At 42.6% G+C, this 13,949-nt stretch overlaps 1 protein-coding gene across 21 annotated transcripts in view; it reads right to left on the reverse strand.

The window, feature by feature from the left end:
• Positions 1–13,949, reverse strand: part of LOC107377232 (unc-80 homolog, NALCN channel complex subunit) — an 84,795-nt gene that overhangs the window by 49,502 nt on the left and 21,344 nt on the right. For 17 of the 21 annotated variants that reach the window (XM_015946730.3, XM_070547172.1, XM_070547178.1 and 14 more), the window contains 3 exons: positions 7,365–7,528; positions 1,974–2,072; positions 1,603–1,811 (listed from right to left, as the gene is read on the reverse strand). In XM_015946730.3, the coding sequence (XP_015802216.3) occupies positions 1,603–1,811; positions 1,974–2,072; positions 7,365–7,528 (472 nt within the window). The remainder of the gene's footprint in view (positions 1–1,602; positions 1,812–1,973; positions 2,073–7,364; positions 7,529–13,949) is intronic. The other 4 variants (XM_054747667.2, XM_070547175.1, XM_070547139.1 and 1 more) reach the window with 3 other exon arrangements.

The following is a 13,949-nucleotide window of genomic DNA, read 5'->3' on the forward strand; positions in this document are numbered from 1 at the left end:
CCGATGAACTGTTGAGTCAGGAAACATAAATGATAAAGGCAGGCAAAACATCAAGTGATCTTCCTGATGGGATTTATGTTCCTTAAAACAACCCAAGGTGTTGCCTCTGATTTGTAGATTTTTGTTTAATTTTATAGTTAGAATTTTCAAAAATGAAAATTTCTCATGATACAGTTTGAGACGTTCCAGTCTAAGTTCAGATTAAAATAATTTCTAATGTTTGGATCCATCTGGCAAAACTCGGGTTCTGATTTCTATTGTTGACTTACTTTCCTTATTCTAATAGAAGCTAGAAAAAATAACTGCTTTCCAATAAAAATGTGACTGTTGTATCTACTGTAACTGTTTAAAGGGACTTTAAAGGTCCAACCATTGAGCGTTAGTGGGAGCTTTTAGGACTTTTCCCCTTTTAGGACTTTTCAAACTTAACCAAAATAATACGTTTTAATCTTTAGTTGTTAGTTTTTCAACTCAAAAACTCTTTCAAGCTTAGGCCTGGAATATACTTGCTTTTTAACCTCGCATTGACACAAGCAGCAGGCTTTGTTCACATACTGCTGCACTGCACACAGTATTGGAGTGTTTCACTAGGGGGCACAGTAGAGCACTCAGACCATATAGAGTCCCAAGCTTGTAGAATATAACCAAAACAAACATGGTGTCATAGAAAAGATCAGTAACTGGTTAATTTTGAGATCACCACAGAAAAAGACAGCAGCGGTATCGTAGACGCAACAAACAACGTCTAAACCAGAGACAGTGTCACCATGGTGAGTGTGTGTCTCACTTTGTTTTGCCAACTCCACCTACCTGTCCACTGTAGCACGCAAACGTCAATTTCAGGGGACGCACACAAACGACGCTTCAAAGCAACGCAAGTTAGGTGAGGCAGCCCTTTTAACCGTGGCAGGGGTGAGGAGTGAGCACCACCTCACCCCTGCCACGTGGACCTCAAGGGATAAACATCAATCCTGCTCAATGGTCAACTTTCTTTGCGGGGTCACCCATGAAGAGAGTGGGAGGGTTAAACACATGTACGCTTCGTTAATCAGTAAGTATTTTCCAGGCCTTGGGCTACAAGTCAAGATTTTAAGCTTCGAGCTATCAAATTGTCACTTTCATCATAAAGAGTTAACAACTCTTTTACTCTGCCTAAATCAAGACTAACAATTCTGCTGTTAAAAACACCAATTAGACATTAATAAAGAAGGTTACAAGCAATGCCTGTTGAAATGAAGATGTTGGTTTGCAGAAAAAGTTTTTAAACAAGACCACCGGATTAAAAGACTTCATCTGGCACTAACTCGAAAACTGGGAATGCACACAGGGTGAACAAACATGACAGGACACAAATACTGCATGAAGATGGTTTTGATATCCACATACGCAGGACAGAGCGAGTGAGTGGAAGGCGGGCGGTCCCACGGCACGCTGAGGGACAAGAGGGGAACACAGAACAGACCAAAGTGATGAAGAGACCTGACCTCTTGGGAGGCAGGAATACACAACAAGTCAGGGCAAGATGTGGTCATGAGGATGTTTAATGTTGCTGACTATGAAGAATTAATCAACATAAGTAGAAATACCAGTCTAAATATTCACCTATTGGGAGTTTCAGTTTCTTGCGTAGTGAAATGCGTCTGGATCTGGATCGTGAGCGGCGGTCTGTAGTGGTGCCGGAGTGAGCGGTGGTGCACTCTGAGGTGTCTTGCTCCGACTGGCTGCTGGTGTCACTGGCGGCGCTCTGCGACTTGAACATTTTCCTCCAAAAGTCCTTCCTGCCAAGAAGAGCACCCGGGATCTGTTCGTCACTGGTGGTACAAAGAGGGAGGGAAGGAAGGGTTGTATGTTTTTGCGGGTGACATTTAAAAGAAGGGGACAGGAAGAGGTTGGAACTAAATGTGAGCAGAATGACAGCTGAGAGCTAAACATGGAGAATGTTTTATGATGCATGCTGGGAGGTGGTCACTCACTGTTCGGGGGTCTGGGGGAGTCTACTGGAGATGCAGCTGCGACACTCATCTGCAGCACTGGACACCTGACCCTTCTCCCCGGACACACCCACCTCAGACCTGCACACACACACACACTCACTCACAAACTGTGCATCAGTGGTGTGGCGGTCAAGACTATCGAAATCCAAGAGTCTGACCAGCGTAAATGGAACCATCATACCAAAACCGGAAGCTGGGCGAAGAGATCCCTTATCTAACGCCTCAGAGTCCCTGTGGTGGTTAGCTTATGGAGTCCAGTAAGAAGATAGAACTCAGACATGAACACTGATAACAAAGCTATGGTTGAAAGACTTCAAACTACCATTATTGTATTATAGGGACTCTTGAGTTCTTAGATAGGGGATCTCTCCACCCTGCTCTCGGTTTTGGAGGGTGAGTAAAATTTTACAATACTCTCAATTTGCACATTAGTTGAATGTTTAGCTTAAACGACCTCATTTGATATTTAGATTATATATTTAGATGTAATGACTTCTGATTCGATGCCAGATGGCGTAGGTCGCATCAACCGTCGCTCCTGCAGAGTCTGAGTATTTGATGTTTTTAGGTGCATTTTTGTTGCGCTTCTGGACTGGAACCTGTTGGAATTAGCTTTGGACACTAATGGTGTTGTGAAAAGCTGGTAAAACATTCGGGAGGGGGCTGTCGGCGGCGCTTGCAGAGAACCTCATTTCTATCAGGTCTGACATACAGACACTAAAACGGACCTGTCCTGGAATATTTCAGCCATGCGAGCGGACTTTATGAGACTTAAAGACAAGGTAGCAGAAATGGATCAGTCTCTTTCCACATGTATGGATGATACTGTTTATCTCCTAGCTAAAATGGATGCCATGTCAAAGGAGATGGCTGCGTTGGACAACAAATGCAAGGATTTGGAATCCAGGTCCCGCCGTAATAACATAAGCATCATCGGGCTGATGAAAGGCAACATTTTAACTGCTGCGGAAGCGCCTGCACTCTTACTGGTGGCATTTCGCCTTGAGAAGGAACCACTGGTGCACAGATTTGTCATTGGCTCTCAGACCTGCCACCGGGGAACGACCCCCGTCATGATCGTTCGGTTACATTACTACATGGACACTGCCAAGATTCTTCAGAAAGCCAGGGAGCTGCGACAATTACAGATACGCAATCTCAACATCTCTGTCTTCCCTGACCACACTGCCAAGATAGCCCGGGCTTGTGCAGCTTTCAACGACACTCTTCATCAACTTCGAAGCATTGAAGAAGCCAGGTTTGGTGTCTTTCATCTGGCTAAGCTTTGCATCACGTACCAAGGAGTGCAACGTGATTTCATCTCACCAAGAGACGCTGAGGAATATTTCAAAATGATGGTTCCAAAATAGAGACACAGTTTGTGTTGGTGTTCTTTTATCTGGAGCCAAGCTGGTCTCAGATCAAAAAACTATTGTGGTGAGTAAAATTTATGGCTATTTTTCAGAGGACTATTTGCTGATGTTTTTTTCTTTGCTGTTACCTAAGAATTGCTTTGGTGTTGTTGATTTGTTTTGTACTTGTCTGTGATTACGCACCCTTTTTATTATTTTCTGAAATAGCCTCTTTTAGAAAACAACGCTGCCAAATTGCCACAACGTCGTGCCGGCAATGGGGAGCCTCAGATTGTTTATAGGTGGTCAGACATTGGTGGTAGGGTTAGGGTTAGGTGGTAATGTTGTGCAATCGTGTCCTTTTTTTACAAAAGATTGCGAGGTGGCGGTATAAAGGCGGTATGGGGTGGTCTTTGCGCTGCCGCGGATTTCTGTTTATTTTAGACATAATTTGATTTTTGTTGTGATCAAAGCCATGCTCATTAAGTTTTTTACCAAGCCACTCCTAATGGTGTCTTTTCTCCACAGTCCCTGTGCAGTCTCTGGTGAGCTGATCTCCATCTCTAACAGAGAGGAGCTTCAGGAGTGCTGCATCGCTCCATTTTATTACCTCAGCTGATTCTGTTTACAAAAGTGAAACTTACAGCCAGTGTTTACTTTCAGTTTCAATATGGTTGCTGGCCGGAGCTTGGCAGTAACTCCCCATGTGATCGTGACACCTCCCTCTTTTGCACCAAGGCCTAATATGCATTCACAAGTCCGGCGTTGCAGCAATATTACTACCAAGCTTGGCGGCACAAATGCCACAAAATTCCTGTGACGCCTTGCCGCCATGGCGCGTTCATAAGACACACCATGGCAGCAGTATTATGCTGCTTTGCCGGCATGTGTATCTTCTGAAAGGGGCTTTTGTCTTCTTTGGGGGGATGGAGATGGGGAGGGTGATTTCAGCATTTTTGTCATTTCATCTTTGTTTACTTTGGATCAATCCTCAGGAGACGCTGATATCAGTTTTCTGACTTGGAAAGGGAGGGCTATTGTTGTAGATAACATGCATAATGTTCCTGCTCTTTTGGTCAATGTGTTTGCACCAAATTTGATAATCTGAGTTTCACAGACAAACGTTTTAGTAGAAGTCCACATTCGACAACTTTATAACATTTACTGACAATGACATTACCGCAAGCTCGTTTTTATGGAAAACTTTTAAAGCATACGTGCGCGGCCAAATAATTTCTTTCTCTGCCCATTCTAGTAAAGATAACAACGCCAAACTCCAAAATTTGATGACACAAATTTGCGATCGACAAGAACAACTAATCCCACTCCCAATTTACATAAAAGGTTACTTAATTAGCAGACCGAATTTGATTAACTCTCTACTGCAGATGCTGAACGACTGTAACTTCGTGCACACACAACGCATTATGAGTATGGAGATAAACTGAGTAGACTCTTGACCCTCCAATTGAAACTTCAAGCTTCCTCTCGATTGATATAGAATAGAATAGAATAGAATAGAATAGAATAGAATTTATTTATTTATCCCACATTGGGATATCCCCATTATTATTGGGATTTTGAGAGGTTGAGGACCAACAAACTGTAAGACAGAGAGGAAATTATCTCTGTCTGGCCCCAAAACAATTTCTATTTGGAAACTGGCGTCCCTGAGCCTGCAAGGCTCCAATGAAAACTCCCCCTCAGAAGATATGTGGAATGTACCGTCGCTATAGCAACTGAACTCTACCTCCTTTCCCAGCCTGGGCGGGACTGCGGAAAGGCCGCTGAAGCATCCAGGGTCACTGCAACCCTCCAACCCTCGATGCTCCCCCCCCCCCCACCACTATCCACACTGAGGTGACATGCGCTGCTTCTATCGTGGCTGCAGGAACTGAAGTGGGGATAGTCCCAACCTACCACCCCACCTAGTGGACACTTATGTTGTGTTGTCCGAAGTCTGTTGCATATCTGTCTGTCTGAGGTGTTTTTTTTGCAGAGGGTAACTCTGAAGTGCCTTTTTTCCCCTCCACCTGAACCAATCCTCATGTAACCCTCTTATCTCTATTAAGGTAGCACGACTCAGGGTTGTGAATGACCACAGTCACCAATTCTTGTCATGTGTCTTGCCTATGTATGTCTGATCTCTGAATTGTGTGTACTGAAACTCTAGTTTCCCTCTGGGATTAATAAAGTATCTTTGATTTGATTGATTGATTGATTATTGATGATTGATTGATTGATTGATTATTGATTATTGATGATTGATTGATTGATTGATTGATTGATTGATTGGTTGATTGATTGGTTGATTGATTGAGTCATTGATTGATTGATTGGTTGATTGATTGGTTGATTGATTTGTTGATTGATTGGTTGATTGATTGATTGATTGATTGATTGCTGATTGAGGAAATTCACCAACTCTTAAGAGAATAATTTGAGGAAATATAATAATAAAGTTACATGTATATACACATAGGCAGTAAGCTATTATTGTAAACATATGTCAGGTCAAGAGAATAGAGAACAATTTAGTCTCTGATCCTAAGGAGGCGAATGAGGTGTTTGAGAATTGTTATTCCACTTTATATGCTTCTGGATCTACGACTAATCTCTCCCAAGTGGATTTGCTTTTGTACACTCTTTTGGACATGTAGCTTTGTAGTTAGATCCGCCTCTTAGGTTAGATGAGCTTATACGTGCAATGAAGATCATGCACAATGATAAGACACCAGGCCCAGATGGGGTTTCAGTTGACTTTTTCAAAACATTTGTGGACAAACTGGTTTCTTTGCTTTTATCGGTGTGCATCATAAATTATGCTGGTGTACCATTTCATTATGACTTTTCACCCAACCAATCACAAGAGATCAAGCTAGTCACAGTTCACGCGAAAACAGCTCAGCCTCCTTTCGTGTTTACGGTCAGATCTCTAAAACTGACAAAGCTAGGTTTATGAAACTCTCACACCACAATGTTGACTAGTCGTACTAAATAAGGATATATATGTTGTCAATGTTAAACTCAATAAAGTTGGCGAAATCATAGCATGAAAATAAAAGCTGCCATATTTGAACAAACGTCCTGAACAAGTAAAAGAAATTCTTAATTTTTTTTAGGTAAAATCAGTTGTGTTTTAGACGTAATCTTAATAATCATGGTATCAGTAATAATAATTAAATGTTTAATGTATTTTGCATATTTAAATTAGGATTTCTATGGAAAATGGAGGTGGACAGTTGTGTCTGCAAATCTCGTCATTAGTGATGATGAAGGGAAGGAAGATCCTTAAATTTATATAATTCTAAAATATTCTAGTAAACTATATTTGATCAGAAATAGTATCTATTCAATTACTTTTCAAAAAATATTCTGTATTATTCTACAGAGATCTAATTTGGTCTTATAATTATCTATATTATTCAAAAATAAATGTTATGTTCATGGTTTTTATTTTGGGATTTATTTTACCAAAAATGGGCCAACATCCACATTTGATCACGTCGTTTTCTCAGATTTTCTGCATGAAAATAAATATTTTTGAAAATTGCAACGGCCAAGGATTACATTTGTTATATAGCATAATAATGCCCGGGGATTGAAATTTTAAAATTTAAACTACTTCAATGGGTGCCCTGTAAAGGGTAAATTTGATGATAAAATTCACCAATTTGGGACAAATTGAGGGAAAACTAGAATTAGATAAATAACTTTTATTTCTATTATATGTTGTGAAAATACAATTTTCCAAAGTAGTTTCCCATGTTGGTTCTTTGGCTTCAGTCCTTCGTACAGCGTCATAACTTGTATACGTGTGTGCAATCACATAATATGGTGCACACGGTGTGCATGAGCCATATTAATGTGAAAATACTCAACATTCACCCATGTGAAAACAACAGATGTTAACAGAAAAAAAACATGAGAAAAAGAAATTCAAGCAGCGATGAGAAGCATCGGTCGGATTCGATTCATCTTTAATTAGAAGAAACAAATAAGCCGATTAGGCCACTACCTCCGAGGTCCAAGCTGTTTGTTTTCATCCCTCTCATCAGGTTTCTTGGTGGTCGTGACCTTCTCGGCGCTGTCCAGGAGCGCGCTCAGTGCCACCCTGCGGAACACGTTTCCATGAGCCTCTTTGATAAACTGGACCAGCTGGCGGATGTCACAGTATAGACCCTGCAAAGTAGGAGTGAAAGTAAGAGGCGTGTGGGTAGGTGTGTGTGTGTGTGTGCGTGCGTGCGTGCGTGTGTGTGTGTGTGTGTGTGTGTGTGTGTGTGTGTGTGTGTGTGTGTGTGTGTGAAGACAGGAACTGTGTCAGGGACCTGACAGCAAACTGCTGCCATGGATGGGGTACAGCACTGGAATGCTTTTAAGCACCGGCCCCAGCTTGTGAGAGGGTGGCCTTTTTATTCTTAGAATAATAAAACCTGCTGCAGGGAAGAAGATAAAGCAGTGTGTCATCTTCTGGCCAAATCCCAGCTGGAGGAATATTCTTCTGCACAGGAGGAAGACGAGTCACACAAGTTTATTCATGAAGCCATTGCACATTGTTGCTTAGAATACAAATATATTCAGATTGCATCATGTAAAACTGAGAAGCTGAGTGAAAGTATGCCCGTTTGGGCGAATGTGGCCCATGAAGGGTTGCCCACAGTCATCGTGAAATTTAGGGCACATGTGGGCCCCATCATTTGGAGCCAACAGGGCTTGGCCCACATATGTGAGCTGCACCCTGTGGCCCCATTATGGCCCCTCTCCATAAGGCCCTCATGTGCCCCACATTTCACAACGGTACCCTGACCTGCACATGTGGGCTTACCATTGTGGCCCCAATGTGGCCCCTTTGTGGGGTCCTCAAGTGACCTGCATGTCACAGTGGTCCCCTGGCATGTGTGGGTTTCCCACCATTTACCATTTGATAAACATAAAAATATTGATGAGTAGATAGCACTTTTCAAGGTACCTGAAGTGCTTTTCAGTGTTTTTTGCACTCACACATTCACACACTATCATTGATGTTAATCTACTAATTGGCCAATGCTGCCATTTGCATCCAGCATGGGGAAGTTAGCCTTGACTGGGACTGTAATTTAACCTAAAAAATTTATGGGCCCCATTCTGAACTATACACAAGACCCTTGTGGGTGAACTCTGGGGTATGTGGGTTTGTCCTGTCCACACTACCTCAGACACAGCCCACAAAAGCACATGGTGGGTCCAAACGGGCATGCTTGCTTGGTTTCAGAGAAAATCAGGGATCTAACAGTCCATCTTTAGCCTAGCAGCTATAACTCTAAAGAGCCATGGTGGATTTTTATTTCCCTATAGGGTTTTTCACCATCATACAAAAGGTGATTACCCTCATAATGTTTCAGATTGTAGTTGGTAGCACCTTTGCCTTGCAGCAAAGAAGTTGCAGGTTCAAATCTCCATGTTTTCAGGCTCCAGATTAATGTCGCAGATTGCAGCAATCAATGTCAGGTAAATTGGTGACTGTAAATTGTCTCTCCATGTAAGTGTGTGACTGGTTGTCTGTTTCAGTTTGTCCCTGTGTTGGACTGGAGACATGTACAGGGAGTCCCTCACCTCTCCACTAATGAGTACTGGCATTAGGCAATTAATCTCTGTGCCCCTACTGAGGAATAAATGTTTAGTAAGATGAGTTAGTAACAAAAACGTGGGACTTCCAAATTCAAACGGACAAGATGGTACTAGTGAAACCAACCAGACATTATCGTCATGGATAAGCAGCAGAAGACAGCTGGAGACATCAGGGTTATCCATCCTCCTCAACCTCTATTTATGGGCGTTCCTCAAGTGTCCATACTCGGCCCAACCTTATTCAAAATCATATTAATGATATGATACACGTATTATGTGTTCATGTTGACAGTTCTCATATACATTTATATGCAAACGACACAATTTTAAATTCATGTAGTTCTTCTTTGAAGGCAGCTTTGTCCTTGCAGCACAACATCTTCAACATGCCTTCTCCAACCTTCTTCTTCGTTTAAACACAAGTAAAACTAAGTTCATGACCTTCAACCGTAACATACCGCAACAACTTTCCACCCTAGTATTGTTTCCCTGGATGGTACAGAACTACAACTTTTCAGTTCCTGTAAGTATTTGGGTATCTGGCTTGACAGCACTTTCATTTGACATTCACATTAATTCATTACTTTCTAAAGTCAAGTCAAGAATTGTGTTTCTATACAGCAACAGGTCATCCTTTACTCATTCTGCAAAGCAAACCCTGGTCAAAATGACAGTTCTTTACATCTTAGATTACGGTGACATCCTTTGTAGGACTGCTTCTAAAAAACGTCTTCATGAACTCGATGTCATTTATCACTCAGCAATCCGTTTGTCACTGGTGCCCCTTTCACTACTCATCATTGTGATCTGTACTCACTCGTTAACTGGCCATCACTCCATTCCCACAGGCTGTTACATCAGTATCAATTTATATACAAAACAATCATCGGTAGAACCCCGTCATATCTTTGCTTAATTACTCATCACCTCCAACAACCAGCAAAATCTATGTTCCAGTAACTTAATCTCTTTGAACCCTGAGATAACTTACTCCCAATGAAATTACACATTTCCTGAACAAATACATGTCAGAAACACCAGTGGAGAAAGAAACGAGCCTGGCTCTGCTCTCTCTGAGCTGCCCCGTACACACTAGCTGATTCAGGCAGAGCGCATGTGCCAACTCCCTGTATAAAGTGTGTGTGACGCCACAACGTTCTCATTGTGCAGCACCACACACACGGACTGAAACAACAAACTGCTGACTGTCTTTATATTGCCAACATACATGTTTTATTCCACATTATGCAGTCTATGCATTACTACAGTCTGTCTAATATATGTTCAATGACTATGTATGTAGCGTACCAATGGTCACGTTTTTCATCGAAATGAACAGAAATTAACTTTTAATTTGCAGCCACAAACTGCATCACTCATCCAGGGACACATTACTGCTGTCTGGCCTTCAAGAAAGATAAACAGGGATGTGCAACGTGCAACAGACCAAGGAAGCCATCATATCTTTGCTCAAAACCCAATGCGGAGATGCCTGCATTTTCACTCTGAGTAAAGTTCATCCTCCTTGAATCAATAAATAAATGAATTTACAACTTATAAGTTTATATAATCAAATGTGTCGAATGAATGAGATGCTGGAATCCTAAAATGTTTGAATAATCTGTGCATTTAATCAAGGATGTGCTAAAATTAGTTTTTTTCCTGCGATGATTCCTTTCAGATCTTAAACTACACCAGATCAGTATTTGTTGATTTAAGTTAATCTATCATTATACTCAGACATCATAAGGTTAATGTTAAGGTTTTAACATTCACTTCGAATAAATGTTTAAAAACATTCTCACTTCACACGAAGAGTTAAATTCTCTGAGTATCTGACCGAAGGCGTGACTTTTTTAGGTAATTTTGGTAATGTTTTTAAACATGTCAAATCCTGATTTGCCAAATTCATCAATAAGAGTTGATAAAACCGAATGGTTTCCTGATCTAGTTAGTTTCTAGCTGCCTCCCGGTCCGAACAAATCGTTGAACAAGCATTTTGAGACCATCCTACTGTATCTTTTGACGTCAAGTTCAAAGCCTCTCTGTAACATTTGTGTGTGATTACTGACACAATGGCTCTTTTAAGAGCCATCAAACAGCCTTAGATGCACAACAAGCACTCCAGCTTCCTGCTGCCCCCTGGAAGATTACCCAGACTAGACGGGTCGAAATCTGAGCCAGCTACAAGCTCCAATACCAGAGGTCCACGCCATCAGCAGTGTCCATCTCAACCTCCTGACCACCTGGATTGCTTGGGGTTCTTCTACAAGGGTGTGTAGACTCGGCACAAATTGTGTCGGATGGTGTTTTGTTTAGATTATAAAACTATACAGCCAAATTGATTTTACAACCCAGACTCCACAAACTCTCTCAGATACTTAAGAAAGGTTTTGCTAAAACATCTAGCTTCCATTCCATCATTTCATTCATACCTTGTTTTGTATAATCATTAGTTTAGGAAAACAGAAATAAAATCATTTTCATAAATTACTTACTTGACTCCATCTGAATTAATATGAAGTGTGCATGGTCCCTGAGTAAGTAAAAGAACTAAAGTCTTCTGATTAAATATTCAAAGGTTAATCAGATTGCGTTTTCATATTTAAATGGAATTATCACATCTTATTGATCATATAATACATATGTGGCCAATCCTTAACACTGCATGTGTGACTCTTCAGTCTCTGGAACCGAGGTTACTGAGGTGGTCAAAAAACTCCTTGGTGGCAAGGCCTCGGGGGTGGATGAGATCTGCCCCGAGTTCCTTAACTCATTAACTGCCATTGACGACTAAAGTTGTCATTTGCATGTTTTTACTGTGTGGGCATCGGAACAAGCCCCCGCACCGGGAGAACAAACATCCCAGCTCACCACACGTCACACATCACGTGATCAGGAAGAAAAGAATGTGTTAGGAGATCGTTTTGGGCCGCTGCTGTAAAAAAACATGTGAGGCGCGGACCGGGAAAAACGTTTGCCGATCACAATTCGACAACGGATTATGAAAGAATGGATAACGCTCGAAACGCGCGGATTCTTCCTGATGTAAGAGGTGAGTCTCATCTTTGTTTTGGTAGTTTTGGCATTGGCATTATCATAGAGTGCAATGTTCTGTGACTCTTAAAAAAACTGAAAATGCTGAAAAACGCTGGCAGCGAAGGACTTTTCTGATCAGGAAACGGCTGGCAGTGAATGAGTTAAGGCTCTGATCGTTGTGGGGCCGTGTTGGTTGACACAGCTCTGCAATAGTGCATGGACATTGAGGAAGGTTTCACTGGATTGACAGACTGGGGTGGTGATCCATCCATCCATTCATTTTTAGCTGCTTATCCTGAATCGGGTCGCAGGGGCAGTAGCCTAAGCAGGGGGATCCTGACTTCCTTCTCCCCAACCACTTGGGCCAGCTCCTCTGGGTGAACTCTAAGGCATTCCCTGGCCAGCCATGAGACATAGTATCTCAAGCATGTCCTGGGTGTACCTTTAGGTCTTCTTCAACTTGGATATACTCAGAAAACCTCATCAGGGAGGCGTCCAGGAGGCATTCTAACTAGATGCCCGAGCCACGTCAACTGGCTCCTCCCGATGTGGAGGTACAGCGGGTTTACTCCGAGCCCCTCCCAGTTGACCGAGCTTCTCACCCTATCTCTAAGGGAAAGCCCAGCCACCGTGCAGAGAAAACTAATTTTGGCCACTTGTATCTGCAATCTCATTCTTGGGCGGTAGGGGGTGGTAGTCCCTCTATTTAAAAAGGGTAACCGCAAGGTGTGTTCCAGCTACAGAGGGAACACACTTCTGAGCCTCCCTGGTAAGGTCTATTTAGGGGTTCTGGGGAGGAGAGTCCATCGGATTGTTGAACCTTGGATTCAGGAGGAACAATATGGTTTTTGTCCTGGCCGTGGAACACTGGACCAGCTCTACACCCTTAGGTGGATCCAGGAGGGTGTGTGGGAGTTCGCCCCACTAATCTAAATATGTTTTGTGGATTTAGAGAAGGCCTTCGACCTGTGTCCCTCTGGGTCCCCTCTAGTGGGTACTCCTAGAATATGTAGTACCAAGCCCTGTATGACCAGTGTTGGAGCTTGGTCCGCATTGCCGGCAGTAAGTCGAGCTTGTTTCCGGAGAAAGTTGGATTTCATCAAGACTGTCCTTTATCACACATTCTTAACTTTTATGGACAGCAGCCAAGATGTTAAGGGAATCTCTTTACAAGGCCAAAATATCAGGTCTCTGCTTTTTGCAGATGATGTGGCCTTGGTGGTTTCAGCTGACAGTGATCTCCAGCTTTAGCTGGAGCGATTCTCAGCCGAGTGTAAAGCAGCTGGGATGAGAATCAGCTCTTCTAAATTTGAGACAATGGTCCTGAATTGGAAAAGGGTAGAATGTCTTCTCTGGGTCAGGGATGAGGTCCTGCCTCAAGTGGCGGAGTTCAAGTATCTCAGGGTCTCGTTCATGAGTGAGGGAAAGACCATGAGATCGATAGGCGGATTGGTGCTGTATCTGCAGCACTGCGGGCATTGCTGAGCCGGAAGGCAAACCTCTTGATTTACCGGTCGATCTACGTTCCTACCCTGACTTATGGTCACGAGCTTTGGGTAGAGACTGAAAGAATGAGACTGCATATACAAGCGGTCAAAATGAGTTGTCTCCACAGGGTGGATGGGCTCTCCATTAGAGATAGGGTGTGAAGCTTGGTCATCCGGGAGGGGCTAGGAGTAGGCCCGCTGCTCCACCAAGTCAAGAGGAGCAAGTTGAGGTGGCTCAGGCATGTGGTCAGGATGTTCCCTGGACACCTAACTGGTGAGGCTTTCTGGGCATGTACAACTGGGAGGAGACCTAAGGGAAACCCAAGACACGTTGGAGGAACTATACTGTATTCAATTCAATTTTCAAGTCCAGCGCCAAATCACGACAAGAGTCGTCTCAAGGCACTTCACACAGTAAACATTACAATACAGGTCAATTCATTAAGCCAATAAGAAAAACGTTTCCTATA

Source organism: Nothobranchius furzeri, chromosome 2 (genome assembly GCF_043380555.1).
Source record: "Nothobranchius furzeri strain GRZ-AD chromosome 2, NfurGRZ-RIMD1, whole genome shotgun sequence".
NCBI classification, from domain to species: domain Eukaryota; kingdom Metazoa; phylum Chordata; class Actinopteri; order Cyprinodontiformes; family Nothobranchiidae; genus Nothobranchius; species Nothobranchius furzeri.